Below are 23,340 nucleotides of genomic sequence, written 5' to 3'. Positions count from 1 at the left end.
GTTTTGAACATCCATTTATGTACATGATATAAAGGCCTATAACAATGCCTTATGAGCTTAGTTCAACTGTTGAACACAACCAGAACCCAAAATAAAAGCTTGTTTTACTCCATTGTCTGTAAACAAATGCTGTATACCTCAAAACAGGATATTGTTGATCATGATGGATGGCCCTCGCAGCCTATGAATTTGAAAGTGGTTACAATTCTTCACCCCATTCCTCCGCTGTTTAACAAGACAAGTGGCGGGGCGTAGATGTAATTGTTTTTCCGAATCCCAGACTGTGGCTTTAATGTTACAGTCAGTTGTGTCTGAGTGTACTCTTTCTTACCTGTTCAACATTATGCCCCCCCCCCACACAGATGTTTCAATCATAATCTTATAGGATATTGAAATACCATACACATGTTAATGTACCTCATGTGTAGGTTATATCTGACAGCAGGTTGTTTTGAAACCTGTCCGTCGTTTTGGCGTCAAGAGGCAGCCGCAGCACATCAATCAAGCTGACAATCACCAGCTGGCTAGCTCAAAGCCTAGCTTAGTTTAGCTAGTTGTCAGATACATAAACGAACTATCTAGCTAGCTATCGTACATTATTGAGCGGCTTGATTATATTTCAATCCTTACGATATATGAATTATAATGACTAGTTAGGCATCGTTTGAATCCTCTGAGCTGGCCTAACTCCCGGACGGAGAGAAGATAAGAGCATTGGGAGTCAAGGCTCAAGACTAGTTAGCTAGCCCACATCGAAATTGGTAGGCTAAAATGTACTTTACTTAGCTAGCAACCGGAATTATATATTTCCACACCACTAGTCAGTTTGAAATGGAATACGAATTAACATACTCTCATCCGTATGGTCATAATAAACTGTTATTTTGTCAAATAAGTCGCTTACATGAAAGCGAGCGAACTAGCCTGCCTAGTTGGCTACCGTTAGCTTGCTAGCTAGTGAACTGTTAGGTCCATTACAAGACTGCCATCTTGCGTTGATCTGATGTAGTGTTTTCAACACCCTTTGAAAACAACCTGAGGCCTTAGCACAAAAACGATTTATGTTTTAAAGTATGACGATATTTTACGCGGTCTAGTCAGGCTACTGATTCAATCCCTCCCAGTTGCTGCAAACCTAGGCAGAACCTACAAAGACTCATGTTGTGGCAACATCTCCCTGAAACGGCTGTCAGGTGTCAGCTGCATATACCATGATTACATCTAACTTTGTAATTCTATAGATGACTGTTACATGAACTGGCAAGATGTTGGACTCAGAAGAGTGTACTTTGTCCCTGGATAACTTGTTCTTTGAGAGGCCAGTTGTCCACAAAGTGTGAGTTGTCAGAAACAACCTGCATCCCACAGTCATGCCCTCCAAAATGCATATTTAGCTAGGACCGGTGCTCTTGTTATGGATGACCCTTTTCCTGCTTTGGTCCTGTCTCCAGAAAGCCACTTTGTCAAGAGCAGAGTTCTTGGCAGTTGGAACCCCCTCCATCCCTCTCCCAGATTCCAGCCACTCAGGACATCCAAAAAGAGGCAGAGGATCTTTCATCATTCAGTAAGTTACATTTGAGGTGATTCAATCTGGGCCAGATTCCCAGAGCCAGATTAAGCATAGTCCTAGACTAAAATGCATTTACCATAATTTTTTTTCTTTAAGACTAGGCTTAATCTGGGTCTGACACCGGCCCTAGGAGTCAGGATTTTGCTTCAAGTCATGTCAGTCACTGTCAGTCATTACATCATCATGTCTTCTATCACCTCCAATGCAGGTTTCTCTCAGAGGTCCAAGAAATTCATTCCCCCTTTGAAAAGAACAGTCGGCAGTGATGGTTTCATACAAAAGAACACAGATGTTAATCAAATTACCAGTGATGGAGGAAAAGAACCTGAGGGCCAGGGCGGGTGTGCTCTCTGGTCTCAGGAAGACTTCATGAACAAGTCCCAGTGTTCCACAATGGTCAGCAGAGGTCGAACTGAAACTCCACAGGAGTCTGGTCATGCGCTGGAGCAGAAACATTTTCCTCTGGACTTCAGCCAAAGCCCACCTGTACGGAGAAGGTAAACCATTCAAATTAAGCTAATGAGTGTGTACACTTTGCATTCAGAATACATAGTAAATGTCAGTTGCTGTCTTTTTTTTTTCTCCAATCATGTGTCTTATTCAGATACTATTGTTTTGCAATGTAATGAGTGTAAAAAAATAAAAATAATAACCTTTATCGAACATTTGGCAAAGCCGGTCTGAAATGTAATCTTCTTTATCAAAGATATGGCTGTACTAGTTACATCATAATATGTGGGATATTACTTCAAGCACTTATGATCTATCTGCCCGTTAATGAAATCATCTCGTTCTCGTTACAGTTTGTTCAAACCTCTCATTGGTCAGGTGCTGAACAGTGGTGCAGACTTGAACACCCGCCACAGCCAGACAAGACCCAGAGAGCAGCAAACCTTCAACCAGGTTTCCATGGCGACAGAGCCTCGACTGGCAAGACAGTCAGCAGCAGGCCCCAGCCCCCTCAGCGGGCTGGGTCCGGCTGCAGCCCGGGGACCCCCACCGCATACACCGGACAAGGGCACCAAGAGGGCTAACGTCCTCCCCATGACACCCCAGCCCCTTCAGATACAAGGTAGTACAGCACACACAGAAATTATATATATATATATATATATATACCGTTCAAAAGTTTGGGGTCACTTAGAAATGTCCTTGTTTTTGAAAGAAAAGCAAATTTTTTTGTCCATTAAAATAACATCAAATTGATCAGAAATACATTGTTAATGTTGTAAATGACTATTGTAGCTGGAAACGGCTGGTTTTTAATGGAATATCTACATAGGCATACAGAGGCCCATTATCAGCAACCATCACTCCTGTGTTCCAATGGCATGTTGTGTTAGCTAATCCAAGTTTATCATTTTAAAAGGCTAATTGATCATTAGAAAACCCTTTTTGCAATTATGTTAACACGGCTGAAAACTGTTGTTCTGATTTAAAGAAGCAATTAAACTGGCCTTCTTTAGACTAGTTGAGTATCTGGAGCATCAGCGTTTGTGGGTTTGATTACAGGGTCAAAATGGCCAGAAACAAAGAACTCGTCAGTCTATTCTTGTTCTGAGAAATGAAGGCTATTCCATGTGAGAAATTGCCAAGAACCTGAAGATCTCGTACAACGCTGTGTAAAAACTCCCTTCACAGAACAACGCAAACTGGCTCTAACCAGACAGAAAGAGGAGTGGGAGGCCCCGGTGCACAACTGAGCAAGAGGACAAGAACATTAGTGTCTAGTTTGAGAAACAAGTCCTCAACCTGCAAAACACCAGTCTCAACGTCAACAGTGAAAAGGCGACTCCGGGATGCTGGCCTTCTAAGCAGAGTTGCAAAGAAAAATCCATATCTCAGACTGGCCAATAAAAATATTAAGATGGGCAAAAGAACACAGACACCAGACAGAGGAACTCTGCCTAGAAGACCAGCATCCCGGAGTCCCCTCTTCACTGTTGACTTTGAGACTGGTGTTTTGCAGGTACTATTTAATGAAGCTGCCAGTTGAGGACTTGTGAGCCATCTTTTTCTCAAACTAGACACGCTAATGTTCTTGCTCAGTTGTGCACCAGGGCCTCCCACTCCTCTTTCTGTCTGGTTAGGGCCAGTTTGCGCTGTTCTGTTAAGGGAGTAGTACACAGCGTTGTACCAGATCTTCAGTTTCTTGGCAATGTCTCGCATGGAATAGCCTTAATTTCTCAGAACAAGAATAAACTGATGAGTTTCAGAAGAAAGGTATTTGTTTCTGGCCATTTTGAGTCTGTAATTGAACCCACAAATGCTGAAGCTCCAGATACTCAACTAGTCTAAAGAAGGCCAGTTTTATTGCTTCTTTAATCAGAACAACAGTTTTCATCCATGCTAAAATAATTGCAAAAGGGTTTTCTAATGATCAATTAGCCTTTTAAAATTATGAACTTGGATTAGCTAACACAATGTGCCATTGGAACACAGGAGTGATGGTTGCTGATAATGGGCCTCTGTACGCCTATGTAGTCGGCCGTTTCCAGCTACAATAGTCATTTACAACATTAACAATGTCTACACTATTTCTGATCAAATTGATGTTATTTTAATGGGCAAAAAGATTGCTTTTCTTTCAAGGACATTTCTAAGTGACCCCAAACTTTCGAACGGTAGTTATTTATTTATATTATATTGCTATGATGTGTTGTAGCTGAAGAATGTACTCAGGTTTAATGGTCATGGCAGCAGCTGTCACTGTTCTTTAGGGCTTGATGAGGTGAAACGAGGTGAGCCCTACCCAATGCCCTCTTGGCTGTAATAGCACACAATTACCACTAGGGGTGGCCAATAATCTCCCACTTTGACTGGAATTGGTTTGGATATTGAAATATAAATACATTTATACAGATTTATTGTTTTCATATCAGGTACTTCTGGGCCTGGGATACTCCGACCAGTCTCTGAAATCCGTATCCTTTCCCACCCGTAGCCCAAGTAATTAATTACTGCTGAAATACATTAATCTTAACGAAATCTACAAATCTATTTTAGTTGGAATATGTTTGTATACTTAATCAAAGTAACACAGATGCAAAATTCAGATCTGTCTTCAAAGAGTTCCCTTACTTCAACTACGTCCAATCCAAAGCCCTGGACGATGTAAGTGCATCTACACTTTATTCCATCTTTAACCTTAATTATCAAAACGATATCTGTGATTGATTTCTTGGAACAAAATGCTTTTTGCAGGTTCTTTACACAGGAAAGAACGTTGTGGCTTGTGCTCCTACTGGTTCTGGTAAGACAGTGCTCTTTGAGTTGGCCATCATCCGCCTACTGATGGAAACCACAGAGCCCTGGAGAAACGTCAAAGCTGTTTATAGTAAGTAATGTCACATCAGGACCACCCGTTTCTTAGTATCTTTTTAAAAAGCAATAAATTACATGTACTAAGACATCAACAGCCAATCTAAAACCCCAAGAGCCAGTTAAAGCTACTGTATGGGTTAAGCTAGCTAACCTATGTCATTTTTGACCTGATTACATTCACACTTTCAAAGTGTTCAAAATGTATATGTTGTATTTTAAGTATTTATTAAATGTAGTGTTATTCTCATCAGTGGCCCCCATCAAAGCTCTATGCAGCCAGCGCTTTGAGGACTGGAAGAAGAAATTCGAGCCTCTGGGCCTGAGCTGCAAGGAGCTGACCGGAGACACAGAGATCGACGACTTCTTTGAGATTCAGGACGCCCATATCATCATGACCACACCTGTAAGTGAAAATGTATCCCAGTGTACATGTCGCATTAAAGCACGTCACTAGCAGCCATTTTGTTTCTGTGTGATATGTAGCAGAATGATGTGGCTGATCCTGTGACCATAGCAACCATCCATTGAAGAATAAGCAGACAGGATTCCCATGTTTGTCATGCAAACAGTGCTTGGGTATACGAGAATAGATACATTTTTGTTTTGAGGGCGCGTGGATGCATTGTGTTATATCAAGATAATTAATTAGAATATTCATTTTTTTTTTAAACAATAACTGACCAACTGTTAATTTAACACTTCATTTAACAAGTTCTCGATAAAGCTCAGACGCATTTCTCGGTTCCTTCCAGGAAAAATGGGACAGCATGACCAGGAAGTGGAGGGATAACTGCCTGCTGCAGTTGGTCCGGCTTTTCCTTATTGACGAGGTCAGTGTTTATGTCTAAGTAGCTACTTAATGTTCTGTTAAAAATTCCCTCAGGTATCTCTGCAACCGTAGACCTGGTCAAATAACACTCCGAAACAGCTTGGACAGAATGATTGTGTTCTATTGTTTTTTAATTTGTCATTGTACTTAGTGGTACATATCTGTCTAGTATTATGTTATGTGTTTCATTGACAACTAAATATACTCAATTTTGGCTGTGTTTCTAGGTGCACGTGGTGAAAGACACTACGCGTGGAGCGACACTAGAGGTGGTGGTGAGCAGGATGAAGGCGGTCCATGACTTCCGTGCAGCAGAGAACCCCCAGGAGGACGTCTCCATGAGATTTGTGGCTGTCTCCGCCACCATCCCCAATATCAAGGATGTAAGTGGCTGAGGGGCCAAGAGGGATCATGGCACACTTTGGTCATATTCTAATACTCTAAAGAGGTTTCCTTCACTATAGTCCTTCTTTCCCTTTCTGATAAATGCATCTCTATCAGTGGTGGAAAAAGTACCCAACTCTCATACTTGAGTAAAAGTAAAGATACCTTAATAGAAAATGACTCAAGTAAAAGACACCCAGTAAAATACTACTTGAGTAAAAGTCTAAAATTATTTGTTTTAAAATATATTTAAGTGTCAAAAGTAATGTATAAATCATTTCAAATTCCTTATTTTAAGCAAACCAGGTGGCACCATTTTATTTTTTAAATATTTTTTTATGGAAATCTAGGGGCACACCAACCTTCAGCCTTAATTTACAAACGAAGCATGTGTGTTTAGTGAGTCCACAAGATCAGAGGCAGTAGGGCTAACCAGGGATGTTTGGTTGATAAGTGAGTGAATTGGACTATTTTCCTGTCCTGCTAAGCATTCAAAATGTAACGAGTACTTTTGGGTGTCAAGGAAAAAGTAGAATATTTTCTTAAGGAATGTAGTGAAGTATAAGAGTCAAAATATAAATAGTAAAGTACAGATAGTGCTTTAAAGTATTTTTACTTAAGTACTTTACACCACTGATTTCCATCGGTGGAGGCTGCTGAGGGGAGGACGGCTCATAGCAACGGCTGGAATGGAGTCAATGGAATGGTATCAACCACATGGAAACCATATTTGATACCATTCCATTGACTCCATTCCAGCCATTATTATGAGCCGTCCTTTCCTCAGCCTCCACTGATCTCCATATGTTGTTCTTATCTGTCCTGTCCTGTCTCCTTCAGAAAGAGTAAGGGAATAGTAAATAGGGAAGGAGAGGAGGAGGCGTCTTGGAAGTATTGCTATTTACCAATTCCCTCTCTTCACTGTGTTCAATGGTTTGACATGGCAGATAGCAGACTGGCTGTGTGACAACAGAGGCCCTGCTACTTGTCTGGAGATGGATGAGAGTCACAGACCTGTGAAACTGAGGAAGGTAGTGCTGGGTTTCCCCTGCAGCAGCAACCAGACTGAGTTCAAGTTCGACCTGTCACTCAACTACAAGATGGCCAACATCATCCAGACCTACTCGGACCAGAAACCAACCCTTGTTGTGAGGAACTCTCTTTGTGTGTCTGAAATGTAGACATGACCAGCACCATATTTGTAAGTATTGCCATTGTTAATAGCTCACACATGGGATATATTTTTTTTAAACAGTTTTGCTCAACAAGGAAAGGAGTCCAGCAGTCAGCCGCTGTTCTGGCCAAGGATGCCAGGTTCATCATGAGGATTGAGCACAAACAACGGTTTGAGCTACTCACCTTTTTATTCTCTACAGATTTACAGGTACTCAATACAAATGTCTTACTGTTTAGTTAGATCTGATTGAATTGTTGGAATATTCTGTTTGCAGGTTGATGAAGTATGCAAACTCTCTCCTGGACTCAAAACTCAGAGGTTGGTGGATAATTTAGGGTTAATAATTTATATTCCTTCTCTTCTGTATCATGTAGGCAAACATTTCTCATTGATTTGAATAGAACTATTATTGCATTAGAATGTGAAATCACTAGCCCGGCGTTTTCTCTATTCCAGACCTGGTGACGTTTGGGGTTGGTTTCCACCACGCCGGGGTAGACGTGTCAGACAGGAAGGTGATTGAAGAGGCCTTCACCATGGGAGACCTGCCTGTACTGTGTAAGCATTAGGACCGTCACCATGGGAGACCTGCCTGTACTGTGTAAAGGCACTCGCACATTGCAACGTTATGTGGATCTAGCGTTCGTCTGCCCGTCGTTCAGCGCGATGCGTTTTACAATATAAGCGTTTTGCAAAATAAAGGTACACATACATGTTATTCAATCATTGCACACACACACTGCTCGAGCGTCATCGGGCGTCTGCTTAGCCAGGAGCTAAAATAGAACTTGGTTCTATTTTTGACGCTTGATGCGCTGCAAGTCCTGCCTCTCCCATCTCATTGGTTTTTAGGAGCATCTAAACCAACGTGGGTGATTGAAAGATGAACTGAGGTCCACACTCCAGTCCAGTCGGTGGTGCACCTTAAAGTTGGTTGCCAAACGCCATATAAAGTCCAAAGAAGAAGCCTGAAGGAGGAGAGATTACTAGAAACAAACTTTTACCCTTTTATCTGTGGATTCATTGTCAGAGTAGAGGATCTTGTGGTAAAATAACAACCCAATGTTTCAGGTAAAATAACAACCCAATGTTTATATCCCAGGACAAATTAGCTAGCGACAGCAAGCTAGCTAGCTAAATTGCCATAAAAGTTTAATGCTTTTCGACCTGTCCCCAAATTAATATAGTTTGTTCAGAGTTTGTTTTGATATTTCAACCTGCGTGTCATGACCGCGTCTGGTTTGGGTGGACAAAATCAACATGCGCACGAGCGGTCTGGTCAGCATGTTGGACCACACGCTGTAGACGTCTGACATTTCTCACAGTTCGCAAATCAAGTTTAGAGGGGCTAAGTACGCTCGTCCAGCAAATGCTGTTGGTGTACCTGAGCCCTAACATGCTGACCAAACCATCATCATGCACAAGTAGATTTTGTTCACCCACACCAGACGCGATCAGGACACGCAGGTTGAAATGCATAAGGTCCTTTACTCTGTCAATTAATCTACAGATAAAACGGTAAATCAAATTTGTTTCTCCTCCTTCCTTCAGGCTTCTTTTTCTTCTTTGGACTTTATATGTCAACCAACTTTAAGGTGCATTACAACTACCGATGGGACTGGAGTGTGGACCTCAGTTCAGCTTTCAATCACCCACGTGGGTATATGCTCCTAAAAACCAATGAGGAGATGGGAGAGGCAGGACTTGCAGCGCACTGAGCTTCTCAAATAAAACCAAGTTCTATTTTAGCGCCTGGCTACGCAGTCGCTCGAGCAGTGTGTGTGTGCAATGATTTAATAACATGTATGTGTACCTTTATTTTGCAACGCACGCGACGCGAGCGGTGTGTTCAGCATGTAAAGGCGTCCGCATACTTCCCAGCCAAAACAATTTGTGCATAAATTGTGATGACATTTTGTGGCGATTTGTTCGTTTTGGACTTCGGCTAGGGTTTTTTCAGCTATTCGAACAAACATTTTTTCTTGAGGCAAGCCGAGGTCGGTAGCTGAAGTCTACGACCCCTCGTCGGCAATTGGTCAACAGTAGGGCTTCTTCAATTAAATGCCTGTTGTCATTCAATGAGAGACGACTCGTCCTCATGCCCATTTTTTCACTTGAGAAATACTGCACCAAACATCCTAGACAGTTGCAAAAAGTCAAAATTAATGACAGATTTCTTGAGTTATCTAAGGTCTTACTTGACTATTTTTAGTAAATACAAATTAAAATTATTAATTTCAACTGCATCAATCAACCTTCATCGATTCCCGCTATCTAAATCTACTCATTGATCTTTGTGTCCACAAGAGCATTAGTGAGGTCGGGCACTGATGTTGGGCGATTAGGCCTGGCTCGCAGTTGGTGTTCCAATTCATCACAAAGGTGTTCGTTGAGGTCAGGGCTCTGTGCAGGGCAGTCAAGTTCTTCCACACCGATCTCGACAAACCATTTCTGTATGGACCTCGCTTTGTGCAGGAGGGCATTGCCATTGTGTGTAGATGGGTGAGAGGGGATTTAAAAGATAAAACAAATCATTTTGAATTCAGGCTGTCAAGAGATATGAATACTTTCTGAAGGCAGTGTATGTGGTTTCTTAGTTACAACCAGTACTCTGGCGATGGGGGTGAACCTGCCAGCCCACCTGGTGGTGATCAAGTCCACCATGCACTACATCGGGGGAGCCTGCAAGGAGTACAGCGACGCCGACATGCTGCAGATGATTGGCCGAGCAGGCCGGCCACAGGTACAGATTGCAGACACGCACTCTAGTCCCAGCATCCTTAGCACCACAGGTTACAAATCATAGTCCAAAAACAGCTCCTATTTTTATATTTTACCTTTATTGAACTAGGCAAGTCAGTTAAGAACAAATTCTTACTTACAATGATGGCCTAGGAACAGTGGGTTAACTGTCTTGTTCAGGGGTAGAACAACACATTTGTCGATCTAGCAACCTTTCGGTTACTGGCCAATGCTCTAACCACTAGGCTACCTGCCGCCCCAGCGAGCAAAACTAGTTGCCCGCTATGCAGTGGGAAAAACTAGTTGAAATTAGATAATTACAAAGTGTTCGATTCATTATGACGTTTCAACTAGCTTTGCCTGATTTGTAGCCAGTGCCCATTCTGTATTTTCACATCTGAATGCGGTGTAAAGCAAAACACCAGTCTCAACGTCAACAGTGGAGAGGCGACTGTGGGACGCAGGCCTTCTAGGCAGAGTTGCAAAGAAAAAGCCATATCTCAGACTGGCCAATAAAAATAAAAGATTAAGATGGGCAAAAGAACACAGACACCGGACAGAGGAACTCTTCACTGTTGACATTGTTTGCGGGTACTATTTAATGAAGCTGCCAGTTGAGAACTTGTGAGGCGTCTGTTTCTCAAACTAGACACTCTAATTAATGTGCTTGTCCTCTTGCTCAGTTGTGCACCGGGGCCTCCCACTCTTTCTATTCTTGTTACGGCCAGTTTGAGTACTGTGAAGGGAGTAGTACACAGCGTTGTGTGAGATCTTCAGTTTCTTGGCAATTTCTCACATGGAATAGTCTTCATTAATCAGAACAAGAATGGACTGACGAGTTTCAGAAGAAAGGTCTTTGTTTCTGGCCATTTTGAGCCTGTAATCGAACCCACAAATGCTGATGTCCAGATACTCAACTAGTCTAAAGAAGGCCAGTTTTATTGCTTCTTTAATCATAACAACAGTTTTCAGCTGTGCTAACATAATTGCAAAAGGGTTTTCTAATGATCAATTAGCCTTTTAAAATGATCAACTTGGATTAGCTAACACAACGTGCCATTGGAACACAGGAGTGATGGTTGCTGATAATGGGCCTCTGTACACCTATGTAGATATTCCATTAAAAATCAGTAGTTTCCAGCTACAATAGTCATTTACATCATTAACAACGTCTGCCTGCACTGTATTTCTGATCAATTTAATGTTATTTTAATGGACAATAAAAATGGCTTTTCTTTCAAAAACAAGGACATTTCTAAGTGACCCCAAACATTTTGAATGGTAGTGTAAATGTTTTCTTCCACTTACATTACAGAGTATTTTGTGTAGATTTGACAAAAAGTACAATTAAATCGATTTGAATCCCACTTTGTAACCAAGGGATCTGAATACTTTTGCAAGGCACTGTATCCATGGCAGCAGTGTCACTGAAAGTGGACGGTCCATTGATTTGATGTAAGGCTTTGACTCTGAATTATTTTCCTCTCCAGTTTGATACGTCAGCAACCGCAGTGATCATGACCAAGACTCACACCAAAGACAAGTACATGCAGTTCATGAATGGGGCAGAAATTATTGAGAGCAGGTATAGTGATGGATTACTTCTACAGTCAAATGTACATTTTCACAAATCATCAGGGACAGACTGATATTCTGCAAAAGGTACAGGGATTGGATTGCTGAGGACTGGGGTAAAGTCATTTTCTCTGATGAACCCCTTTCCCATCGTTTGGGGCATCCGGAAAAAAGCTTGTCCGGAGAAGACAAGGTGAGCGCTACCATCAGTCCTGTGTCATGCCAACAGTAAAGCATCCTGAGACCATTCATGTGTGGGGTTGCTTCTCAGCCAAGGGAGTGGGATCACTCACAATTTTGCCTAAGAACACAGCCATGAATAAAGAATGGTACCAACACATCCTCCGAGAGCAACTCTCCCAACCATCCAGGAACAGTTTGGTGACGAACAATGCCTTTTCATGCATGATGGAGCACCTTGCCATAAGGCAAAAGTGATAACTAAGTGGCTCGGGGAACAAAACATAGATATTTTGGGTCCATGGCCAGGAAACTCCCCAGACCTTAATCCCATTGAGAACTTGTGGTCAATCCACAAGAGGCGGGTGGACAAACAAAAACCCACAAATTCTGACAAACTCCAAGCATTGATTATGCAAGAATGGGCTGCCATCAGTCAGGATGTGGCCCAGAAGTTAATTGACAGCATGACAGCATTGCAGAGGTCTTGAAAAAGAAGGGTCAACACTACAAATATTGACTCTTTGCATCAACTTCATGTAATTGTCAATAAAAGCCTTTGCCACTTATGAAATGCTTGTAATTATACTTCAGTATTCCATAGTAACATCTGACAAAAATATCTAAAGACACTGAAGCAGCAAACTTTGTGGAAATTAATATTTGTGTCATTCTCAAAACTTTTCACCACGACTGTACAGTGTCAAAGTTCCTCAACGCTTGTTTCAGAGTGTAGCTTATATGATTTGGTTTTACATTAATTTGTATGATACAGTACATTGTGGTGATGATTGTTCGACAACATAGACCGGTACCTTTCTTTAAATCTCTGTTTGATATCATACACTTTTGTGGTTCACATTGAGGTTGAAGTATTTTTGTCCTCCTCCTCAGTCTGCACACCCACCTTGTGGAGCACCTGAACGCTGAGATCGTCCTCCACACCATCTCAGACGTCAACATGGCCCTGGACTGGATCCGCTCCACCTTCCTCTACATCAGAGCACTGAAGAACCCCAAACACTACGGTAAGTACACACAGACTGGACATCACCCTGTCATTATTAGCAATAGCCAGCATCGTTAGCATGGATGCTAGTCTATTTCTGCACCCGTCAGTCAGCTACATCGTTAGCATGGATGCTCGGCTATTTCAGTATGAACGAGTTAGCCTAGCACCCATGCTAACAATATATTTCAGCAGTAGTCAACAGTTAGATTGTTAACATGGATGCTAACTTATTATAGTACAGTTAATAGCATGTACTTAGAATATCTCACTACATCCTTACAACAGTTTCTCAAATGTCACAGACATACATTGGCAGATCATACGTGAGAAAACACCTGTCCATTCTTTTTGTTGCAGGTTTTTCCACCGACTTGGACCGATGTGGGATCGAAGCCAAATTGCAAGGTGTGGCATTCCTGTGTTTTCTTTGTTAATATGGACTTCGTATCTGAAAACACAGAATATCTCTATCATGTGTTTGTGTAGTAACTAACTGTATTATGTCTCTCTATACTCTCTGCTCCAGAGCTCTGTCTGAAGAACCTGAACTCCCTGGCCTCCATTGGTCTGGTCTCCATGGATGAGGATGTCAACATCAAAGCTACAGGTTGAGAGCAGCAAAACCCATTTTGTTTTTTGCGTGGCTTCTATGGCCTTTTACTGTTTGTTTCATTAATTATAATCAGAAGTGTACAACAACTAACAAACCCTGTATATGTTTGGTTTTATTCAATACAGATATCTCCTACATTTGCTTTCCAGCATCGAAAAGTCGTTGTACTCAAGTCTGTTCTCTTCTTGACATGTGTAATTGTGCTCATCCCCTACAGAGGCAGGCAGGTTGATGGCCAGGTACTGTGTGGCATTTGACACCATGAAGCAGTTCAGCAAGGTGACTGGTACGGAGACCTTACCTGAGCTGGTAGGTATACAGTAATAAGGTAACACTGTAGCATGTCTCATATGCACATACACTGTTTTTATTTAGTTTCTGTATTGTGTTGTTTGTTACCTAGGAAATGATAAAAGATGCGTTGAGTAGAATCCCACTGAAATGGAAGCCGGCTCTTCTTCACACAGATAGAATTGATGGCGAAGGGCAGAGAGTTCACTGACGTGCAGCTGAGAGTGAACGAGAAGAGAACCCTGAATACGTTGAACAAGGACAAGAACAGGATCACCATCAGGTTAGAGTACAATTCAATGATACCTTGGAAGAAGAGGTGAAGTGACATATACAACAAATGTAAATGCTCATATCTGGGCTTTTTTCTCCAGGTATCCCATGGAGGGAAAGATCAAAAACAATGAGATGAAGGTGAACTGGTAAGTCGAGCAGTGGCCCGTACAGTGTACCAACATGAGAAGATGGAGGATGACATTGACGCCACCATGTATTCTCTTTGGGTGAATCTCAAAATAATTTTCTTGAACTTCGTCTCTTTCCCACAATACCCGTCTTCCACCTCAGCTTGATTCAGGCCCAGTTTGGCTCCATTCCAATTCAAGAGTTTGGACTCACACAAGACACCGGTAGAATCTTCCGGAATGGAGTCCGAATCAGCAGATGTAAGTCATCAATCACTTAACATTTGATAGTAGAAGATGATTTGCATTGAGCCTTGTCTGATAAGCAAGCTTTCTTTGAAAAAAAAACACTCTTTGATCCAAGATGTGTTTTGATTACGAACCAGGTTTGGCAGAGTTTCTAAACCAGCGCTCCAAGACAGGCTTCTCTGCTCTGCTCAACTCCCTGATACTGGCCAAGTGCTTCAGTGCCAAGCTGTGGGAGAACTCTCCTTACGTCTCAAAGCAGCTGGAGAAAATAGGTAGGAAGACATTGAAACATGTCAAAAAATACTGTCAATGCTTGTTGAAAATGTGTAGTTAATAGTTACTATGCTGTTACTTTGTTCAGAGACCCTTTTTTAAGAAATCCATTGACCAAATGATTTATTCCTAGACAAATTAAAGTAGTATAGTTGCTGTGAGCATAGAAATATAGTGGTCTTGTGTGGCTCAGTTGGTAGAGCCCGGTGCTTGTAACGCCAAGGTTGTGGGTTCAATTCCCGCAGGGGACCAGTATGAAAGTGTATGCACTCACTGCACTCACCACTGTAAGTCTGCTAAATTAGAAATGTAATAATGAGGCTGATTTTAAAATGATAAATGAAATTGTATTTATAGTATAATTATATATATATGTCTGTAATGGCACAGATGACTATCTGTTCCAGGGTTGACTCTTTCAGCCGCCATGGTGAACGCTGGGCTCACCACCTTCAGTAAGATAGAGAAGACCAACGCCAGGGAACTGGAGCTGGTGAGCATGCAGCCTCTATAGATGACTATAACAAACAAAGTCATTAATTTAAACACCCTGTTGTTTCAAATTCTCCATGGTTTATTGACATACCCACTGAAACAAAAATGCCGTTTCATGGCTTTCAATTAAATCAGTCTTTCAAATGTTGTTCATAAAGCCCCTTTCTACATCAAGAGTTGTCACAAAGTGCTTTCACATACAATAAATGCAAATATTTGCTGTCTAGATCGTCAACAGACATCCTCCATTCGGAAACCAAATCAGAGAGGCTATCATCAATCTACCCAAGTATGAAGTTTGTTTGGAGCAGGTAAAAACCTTTGCTTTGGTTGAATTTTTGTTAGAACGGAAAAGGTGATCAAGATTAATCACTGTAGCAATATTTGGTGTCGGGACAAAACAGATTTTTTTTTCCACACATATCATTTAATATTACAGCTGAGTATTTTTTCAATTACTGATCAATTAATACATCTCCCCAACAACCTGTGATTAAATGTTTTATTTCTCGCGTTTTAGCTTCCAAGATACAACGTTGCCACCGCAGAGATTGTCGTGACTGTGAACGTAAAGAACCACGAACAGCTGCTTTCAAAGAGAACTGCTCCTGACCACCACTATGTCACCATGATCCTCGGGGACTGTGACAACAACGTGGTCTTCCTGCAAAAACTTACGTAAGATAAGGAGGATGCACATTTCGAGTCACACGGAGACACACACACACAGACTGATACATGCATAGAGACACACTTTATCTAAAGCTTGCCTGTAGAGACAACTTGTTAAAAGCGTATTGTAAGTTGTTTTAAAGGTTCATACATGATAACAAGTTATAAAGCATTATACCTGCAGGCAGGGTTCTCCAACGGGCCGAAATTGGCCCATAGGGGGTTTTATTTGGCCCCCAAGTTTGAGCAAAAAATAAATACTAATATTCATTCAAGGGTTTTAATTTATTTTTACTATTTTCTACATTGTAGAATAATAGTGAAGACATCAAAACTATGAAATAACACATGTAATATTTTAGATTCTTCAAAGTAGCCACCCTTTGCCTTGGTGACAGCTTTGCACACTCTTGGTATTCTCTCAACCAGCTTCATGAGGTAGTCACCTGGAATGCATTTCAATTAACGGGTGTACCTTGTTAAAAGTTAAATAGTGGAATTTATTTCCTTCTTAATGCGTTTGAGCCAATCAGTTGTGTTGTGACAAGGTAGGGGTGGTATACAGAAGATGGCCCTATTTGGTAAAAGACCAAGTCCATATTATGGCAAGAACAGCTGAAATAACCAAAGAGAAACGACAGTCAATCAATCAGTCAATGCGGAAAATGTCAAGAACTTTGAACGTTTCTTCAAGTGCAGTCGCAAAAACCATCAAGCGCTATGATGAAACTGGCTCTCATGAGGACCACCACAGGAAAGGAAGACCCAGAGTTACCTCTACTGCAGAGGATAAGTTCATTAGAGTTACCAGCCTCAGAAATTACTGCCCAAATAAATGCTTCAGAGTTCAAGTAACAGACACATCTCAACATCAACTTCTGAGGAGGAGACTGCGTGAATCAGGCCTTCATGGTCGAATTGCTGAAAAGAAACCACTACTAAAGGACACCAATAAGAAGAAGAGACTTGCTTAGGCCAAGAAACACGAGAAATGGACATTAGACCGGTGGAAATCTGTCCTTTGGTCTGATGAGTCCAAATGTTAGATTTTTGATTCCAACCACCGTGTCTTTGTGAGACGCAGAGTAGGTAAACGGATGATCTCTGCATGTGTGGTTCCCACTTTGAAGCATGGAAGAGATGGTGTGATCGTGTGGGGGTGCTTTGCTGGTGACACTGTCTATGGTTTATTTAGAATTCAAGGCACCCTTAACCAGCATGGCTACTACAGCATTCTGCAGCGATACGCCATCACATCTGGTTTGTGCTTTGTGGGACTATCATTCATTTTCAACAGGACAATGACCCAACACACCTCCAGGCTGTGTAAGGGCTATTTGACCAAGAAGCAGAGTGAGGGAGTGCTGCATCAGATTACCTGGCCTCCACAATCACCTGACCTCAACCCAATTGATATGGTTTGGGATGAGTTGGACCACAGTGAAGGAAAAGCAGCCAACAAGTGCTCAGCGTATGTAGAAACTCCTTCAAGACTGTTGGAAAACCATTCCGGGTGAAGCTGGTTGAGCGAAAGTGTGCAAAGCTGTCATCAAGGCAAAGGTTGGTTACTTTGAAGAATCTCAAATAAAAAATAAAAATGTTTGGTTACTACATGATTTCATATGTGTTATTTCATAGTTGATGTCTTCACCATTATTCTACAATGTAGAAAATAGTAAAACCCTTGAATGAGTAGGTGTGTCCAAACCTTTGACTGGTACTATTTATTAATATCTGTTAATTTTGCTGTGAGTTTTCACAGTAAGAACACCAAGAAATAGCTGCAAGTGGTTTTAATTTAAGGAATCCTTTCCAGGTATTCCCACCCATAAAAGGGAGACACGTGATCTTATGTAAACAGGGTTTGAAATGATTGTTTTAATCAAACATTATATCTGTTTGGGATTCTTGCAGTCAATATGTGGTCTAAAAATGATTTGTAATTATAAAGTGGGTGGTTCGAGGCCTGCCTGAATGCTGATTGGCTAACAGCCGTGGTATATCAGACCGTATACCACGGGTATGACAAAAGCTATTTTAATTGCTAATTTTGTTGGTAACCAGGTTAGAATAGCAACAAGGCACCTCAGAGGTTTGTGGTATATGGTCAATATACCACGGCAAAGGGCTGTATCCAGGCACTCTGCGTTGCCACGGTATATTGGCCATATGCCACACCCCCTTTGAGCCTTATTGGTTAATTATGTTCTGGACCCCTGGCCATCCGCTCAAGAAAGAAAATCATCCCGCGGCTGAATCTAGTTGATGATTCCTGCCTACAGGCTTTAGGTAAAGTGTTACCGTCATACACTCAGACAGGGAAAACAGTGAAGGAAAGAGAGCAAGACCAAGAAAGGGAAAGAGTGATGAAATGGAGAGTGACTGTGTTGTGTGTTCGTCCAGAGACTTGATGCTGTTGAAGTCGGGAAGCTGGTCAAAGAAGATCGAAGTGGCGAAAGCCTCCAAAGGAGAGGAGATCAATGTGAATCTGGTCAGCTCAGAATACGGTCAGGCAGCTAACTATCAGGACATTTCTCTCATTATAGATTTGTGTTCAAATACATTTCTACAAACTGCTTCAAACTTGTAAAAGGCAGTTTAAGTAGAGTGGAATTGTTTAATTGAGATTTATGAAAAGGTAAGAATATATTATATTAACTACATTGAGATCTTCCTCTCTTCAGTGGGGTTGGACATTCAACAGAAGTTTAGTCCCTTCTTCTCTGGACCGAAGAGGTACGGAGCTGAATCACTCGCACCTGAGCAACATAACACCGTGCAGCAAGCACAGGCTAATGCTCAGAGATCACAGGGTGCAACACAGAGAACAGCTCAGCAAACACAGAAGAGAAACTCCACATCCACATGTGCCACAGAAAATGGTAGACTTATTCAATACCTTACATTTGTATACTTTTGAGCTATTGCTAGGTTGTACTTGCGGACTCACAAGGACTGTTGTTGTTTTTTTTAACCCAACTTCCGATATCTTTTTTTTCCCTCACTGAAATACAGATTCCTCACAATCAGATCCAGGCAAAAGACACTGTAACCACTTGTGCAAAAACAAGGATCAATGTGGCCACGACTGCTGTGAGTCAAGTTTTTTGTCCTCAAACTCTCCATTGCTCAATTGACACTTAGAATCATTCAAATTGTTTATTCACAAATGATTACATTAGTTTTTTTCAATTTCCTCCTATCTGTTTCCCAGGTAAAAATGGAGGGCCGGGGGTTCTGAAAAGGCAGATGAATCAGCATTCGAGTTTCACCTCCTACCTCCAAGACCTGAAGACCAGGAGTGACACACTGACGGAGACCCCAGTCAAACGCCTCAAGGTGGGAGAACAACTGACAACAGCTGCAGCGGTTGTTGAAAATATAACCCCTTTGGGCTAAAATTCTAATTTGAGAGAGAGAGAGAGTGAGAGGCTCAGAACAAAATACTTATTCATACCGTCACATAAATCATGCATTGAAGTTAGTGACGAGTGACACGTGTTTCATGATCATTTGCTGATTTGTCATCGACTAACTGAACGAGGAACTTTTACCTGAATTAATGTTTCATCTCCCTGTTGCTGGTTCCTTTAGATGAGAATGAATGGTGGGATGGGAGCTGCGAACATGCAACAGTTCTCTTATTCACCTAAGCCAATCCTACCTGCTTCTTCTAGGTACGTACCCTCCTTTACCCAAAACATAGACGCAGTTAATTAGCTTGGAGTTAATTGATTACTAATCCAAACTGTATCTGACACATTCCAAATATTTTCTTAACTTGTTTTGAAGGTATGAAAGTAACCAGTATGGCGCTTTAGCAAGACCACAGAGTGTAGATTCAGCTGAGGACTTTGCAACACCCAAAGAGATGCCTTATGTTGTGACCTATGGCCATGGTATGTTTAGTATCGAAATGCTTCTAGAGGCTTCTAACTCCATTCACCTTCAATACAGCAGTGTGGTAGTGAAAGGGTGCTAAATGGACACTTGAGAGGAGTAACTGAACATATGTGTGTCCCTACAGAGTATAATGACTACCTGGAAGACATATCTCAGACAACGGGAGATTTGAAACCACCACCTGTTCAACTTCAGACCCTTAAGGAGTCACAAAGTAGGACGTCTCAGTTCCAAAAATAACTGTTGTACTGTTTTTTGTCGTTTTTAAACTGTTATATCCCACGATTCCATGAAATAGACCTATTGTAGATTCAATAAAATGTATACACAGATTATTTTCAAGTAGACTACTTCCTTCAAATTTACTGCAAACAGACAATAACGTGTTCTCATAATCATAACCAATCCATATTTTTGTTTTAAGGCACTTCAATATGGAGGAAGCCCAATGCCTACGATGGAAGATCCCTCAGCCACAGCACCCCCCAAATCACCCCGCAAAGCCAGAGCAGGAGTTACCCTCAGAGTCACAGCACCCCCCAGAGCCAGAGCAGGAGTTACCCTCAGAGCCACAGCACCCCCCAGAGCCAGAGCAGGAGTTACCCTCAGAGCCACAGCACCCCCCAGAGCCAGAGCAGGGGTTACCCTCAGAGTCACAGCACACCCCAAAGCAGGGGTTACTCCCAAAGTATCTCTCAGAACCAGAGCAGATGTTACCCACAGAGTCACTGCACCCCCCAAAGCAGGAGTTACCCTCAGAGCCACAGCACCGCCCAAACCCAGAGCAGGGGTAACAGTACCCCCCAAAACCAGAGCAGGTCTTTTTCTCAGAGTTCCATTGTAGACTTGACCGACGACAGTGGTTTCTTCTCATCGTCAATCACCCCCAGTGTGACATTTGACCTGGGAGACGAGTGGGACGATTTTGACCATGACAACTTGGTGCACGCCAACGAGAAGCCATGCACCACTGTTGCTAAAACTAAAGGGGTGGACCTGGACTGTGATAGGCCAAAAGGTATTCTAACAGGGAGCCATTTTTGAACATATCAATGTTAAAAATGTAATTTCTTTGTTCATGCTTTTTCAGTGGGGCAAATGATTTAATAGTTAAATGTATTGATGTTTTCAGGAAACTCCACACCACTACCATCCATTTCCTTACTGCCCAAACCCCGCTTCACTACATCCAATTCCCCACTCAGGTGAGCTCAGCTCGTAACAAACTAGGACTTCACAGTTCCACAAGCTGTCAAACCCCTGTCATTTCACTGAATTAAACATCTATCGTCTATCCCAGCGGGCAAAACTGGTTTCTGGTTGAAGAGACGTCAGTAGGAAGGAACTTGGTACTGTTGCAAATACTTGATAAATGTGACCCTGATCAATTGATTCTCAATGTTATGTAATGATTTGTGTGTCTCAGGTCGACCTCCCCAGTTGTTTCTCAGATACCAGTTACTACTCTCCCAGTCAGACCACACAACTCCCAGGCTACTGCTAGCTGGAGCCACTCTGACAACAAGGCCACAGTGAGTTACTATCTACCCATAGTATCAGTTAACTTTATTTCAATGCTGGATCTGAGGTCAACATGAAATTGACAGCAGACAAAGCCAAGGCTTCTGTTCTTATATACAGTCAGTGTCCAGTTTATTAGGTACACCACCCTGTTCACAAAAATGGTTTGCTCCTACAGACTATGAGTCACGTGGCCGCGGCTTGCTATATAAAGCAGAAAGACCGGCATCAAGGCATTCAGTTTGACTGAACGTTAGTGTCCAAAACAAGTGACCTAAGCGACTTTGAGAGTGGTAGGATCGTCGGTGCCAGGCGCGCCGGTTCCAGTATTAGAAACAGCCGGCCTCCTTGGCTTTTCACACACGACAGTGTCTAGGGTTTACCGAGAATGGTGAAACAAACATAAAACATCCAGTCAGCGGCAGTCCTGTGGGTGAAAACAGCTCGTTTATGAGAGGTCGAAGGAGAATGGCAAGAATCAGCAAATAACGGCGCGGTACAACAGTGGTGTGCAGAACGGCATCTTGGAACACACAACTCGGCTGTACTTGTCACGGATGGGCTATTGCAGCAGACAACCACACCGGGTAACACTCCTATCAGCTAAAAATAAGAGGAAGCGGCTCAAGTGGATGTGTGATCACCAACACTGGACAATTGACGAGTGGAAAAATATTGCCTGGTCCGACAAATCCTGGTTCTTGTTGCGTCGTACTGATGGCAGAGTCAGGATTTGGCGTAAGCAGCATGAGTCCATGGACCCATCCTGCCCAATTGTGAAATAGTTTGGGGAATGTTTTCCTGGCACACCTTCGGTCCCTTGATACCAATTGAGCAAAGTTTGAATGCAATACCTTGTAGAATCCATGCCCCAAAGAATTCCGTCTGTTCTGGAGTAAAAGAGTGGTCTTGCCCATTATGAGATGGGTGTACCTAATAAACTTGCCACTGAGTGTAGAATGAAAAGTTACCTTTCATCACACAATTCACATGCTTTGAAATCAAAGATAGCAGGGCATAGCAATGTTATGTTTTAGGTTTAGCAGCCCATTTGTTTCAGTACACATTTGAAAAGTAGTCTAAAACACACATCTTTGCCCTCTGCAGAGGACATTCAGTGAACCCCCCATGAAAGCACCACCCTCCTTCCCAAAACAGACTGACTCTAGCTTGCCCCCCCTGGGACAACGGTTTGATTTCTTCTCAAAGACGACTACCCCAAAAAATGACACTGTGACTGGCAAAAGGTAAGGAGGGACTATAGAGAAATAATATTACATTTTCTTAACTTTTTTAATACATACTAATTTAAATCATGATTATGAATTAACTTTATATCATTGACAGACAGCATTAATCTTCATTGCAGGCTCCAGGGAGAGGATTACAGCAAGGAAGTGGAGGCATTCATGGGGATATTTGATGGACTATTTTAGTAGTGTTTGTAGTTGTATGCACTATTTCCATGATAATGTTTCATGGTGATTTGTCATGTTATTGTGTAATGTAATTTTGTTATACTGTTATTTATACTGTTTGTTGTTTGGGATTCACTGTTAGATTTACTGTTGGTCCTATTTGAAAATGTTTATCTAGGAGTATGAACTTTCAATCTTCTTTAGCAGGATTCCAAAAATGTTATATTTTGTGTACTTTATTAAATGAACACTATTTATTCAGAGGAAGTCTGAGGGTGTAGAGAGCAATAGTAATGGTGTCATGGACCATATAATGGTGTTTTATTCCCTTTAGTGGACTGTCTTTAAATTGCAGCTTGTAGCTGCACTTCCTGTGCTCACAAGGGGAGAAGACAGTAGGGGATGTAACTCTGAGCTGGATGTAACATGCAGTATAGCATCCAGCTCAGTTACATCCAGCTTTAGTTACATCCAGTATTTTTATTTATTTATTTAATTTATTTCACCTTTATTTAACCAGGTAGGCTAGTTGAGAACACCTTTATTTAACCAGGTAGGCTAGTTGAGAACACCTTTATTTAACCAGGTAGGCTAGTTGAGAACAAGTTCTCATTTGCAACTGCGACCTGGCCAAGATAAAGCATAGCAGTGTGAGCAGACAACACAGAGTTACACATGGAGTAAACAATTAACAAGTCAATAACACAG

The 23,340-nt window shown here is 41.9% G+C and overlaps 1 protein-coding gene across 2 annotated transcripts; it reads left to right on the top strand.

Annotated features, from left to right (window-relative positions):
- Window positions 1-423: 423 nt before the first annotated feature.
- Window positions 424-23,028, top strand: LOC109871826 (helicase for meiosis 1). Of its 2 annotated transcripts, XM_031806407.1 has the most exons (40): window positions 424-761; window positions 1,242-1,336; window positions 1,452-1,564; window positions 1,779-2,067; window positions 2,374-2,642; window positions 4,453-4,494; window positions 4,614-4,684; window positions 4,775-4,907; window positions 5,146-5,297; window positions 5,647-5,724; window positions 5,951-6,106; window positions 7,055-7,255; window positions 7,363-7,451; window positions 7,559-7,602; window positions 7,741-7,842; window positions 9,882-10,027; window positions 11,517-11,611; window positions 12,676-12,809; window positions 13,151-13,198; window positions 13,320-13,400; window positions 13,624-13,715; window positions 13,874-13,980; window positions 14,072-14,119; window positions 14,265-14,362; window positions 14,488-14,622; window positions 15,031-15,116; window positions 15,346-15,429; window positions 15,639-15,796; window positions 18,194-18,297; window positions 18,475-18,672; window positions 18,806-18,883; window positions 19,005-19,129; window positions 19,385-19,467; window positions 19,583-19,689; window positions 19,818-19,907; window positions 20,118-20,711; window positions 20,826-20,898; window positions 21,120-21,225; window positions 22,322-22,461; window positions 22,584-23,028. In XM_031806407.1, exons 2-40 carry the CDS (start codon window positions 1,266-1,268, stop codon window positions 22,648-22,650), a joined length of 4,887 nt encoding a protein of 1,628 aa, XP_031662267.1. In that variant the 5' UTR covers window positions 424-761; window positions 1,242-1,265; the 3' UTR covers window positions 22,651-23,028. The 2 variants fall into 2 exon arrangements, with proteins under 2 accessions (XP_031662267.1, XP_031662268.1); XM_031806408.1 differs by having other exon boundaries at window positions 424-1,336.
- The last annotated feature ends 312 nt before the right edge of the window (window positions 23,029-23,340 follow it).

This window comes from Oncorhynchus kisutch, linkage group LG27, assembly GCF_002021735.2.
Source record: "Oncorhynchus kisutch isolate 150728-3 linkage group LG27, Okis_V2, whole genome shotgun sequence".
NCBI classification, from domain to species: Eukaryota; Metazoa; Chordata; class Actinopteri; order Salmoniformes; family Salmonidae; genus Oncorhynchus; species Oncorhynchus kisutch.
This window is presented reverse-complemented; position numbering and strand designations above follow the sequence as displayed.

Excerpts from the sequence above, each read along its gene's own strand:
- LOC109871826 (XM_031806407.1), top strand. The coding sequence starts at position 1,266 with ATGTTGGACTCAGAAGAGTGTACTTTGTCCCTGGATAACTTGTTCTTT. Across the intron at positions 14,363-14,487 it reads TGGAGTCCGAATCAGCAGAT|GTTTGGCAGAGTTTCTAAAC; the intron begins GTAAGTCATCAA and ends ATTACGAACCAG. Across the intron at positions 18,884-19,004 it reads TCAATGTGGCCACGACTGCT|GTAAAAATGGAGGGCCGGGG; the intron begins GTGAGTCAAGTT and ends TCTGTTTCCCAG.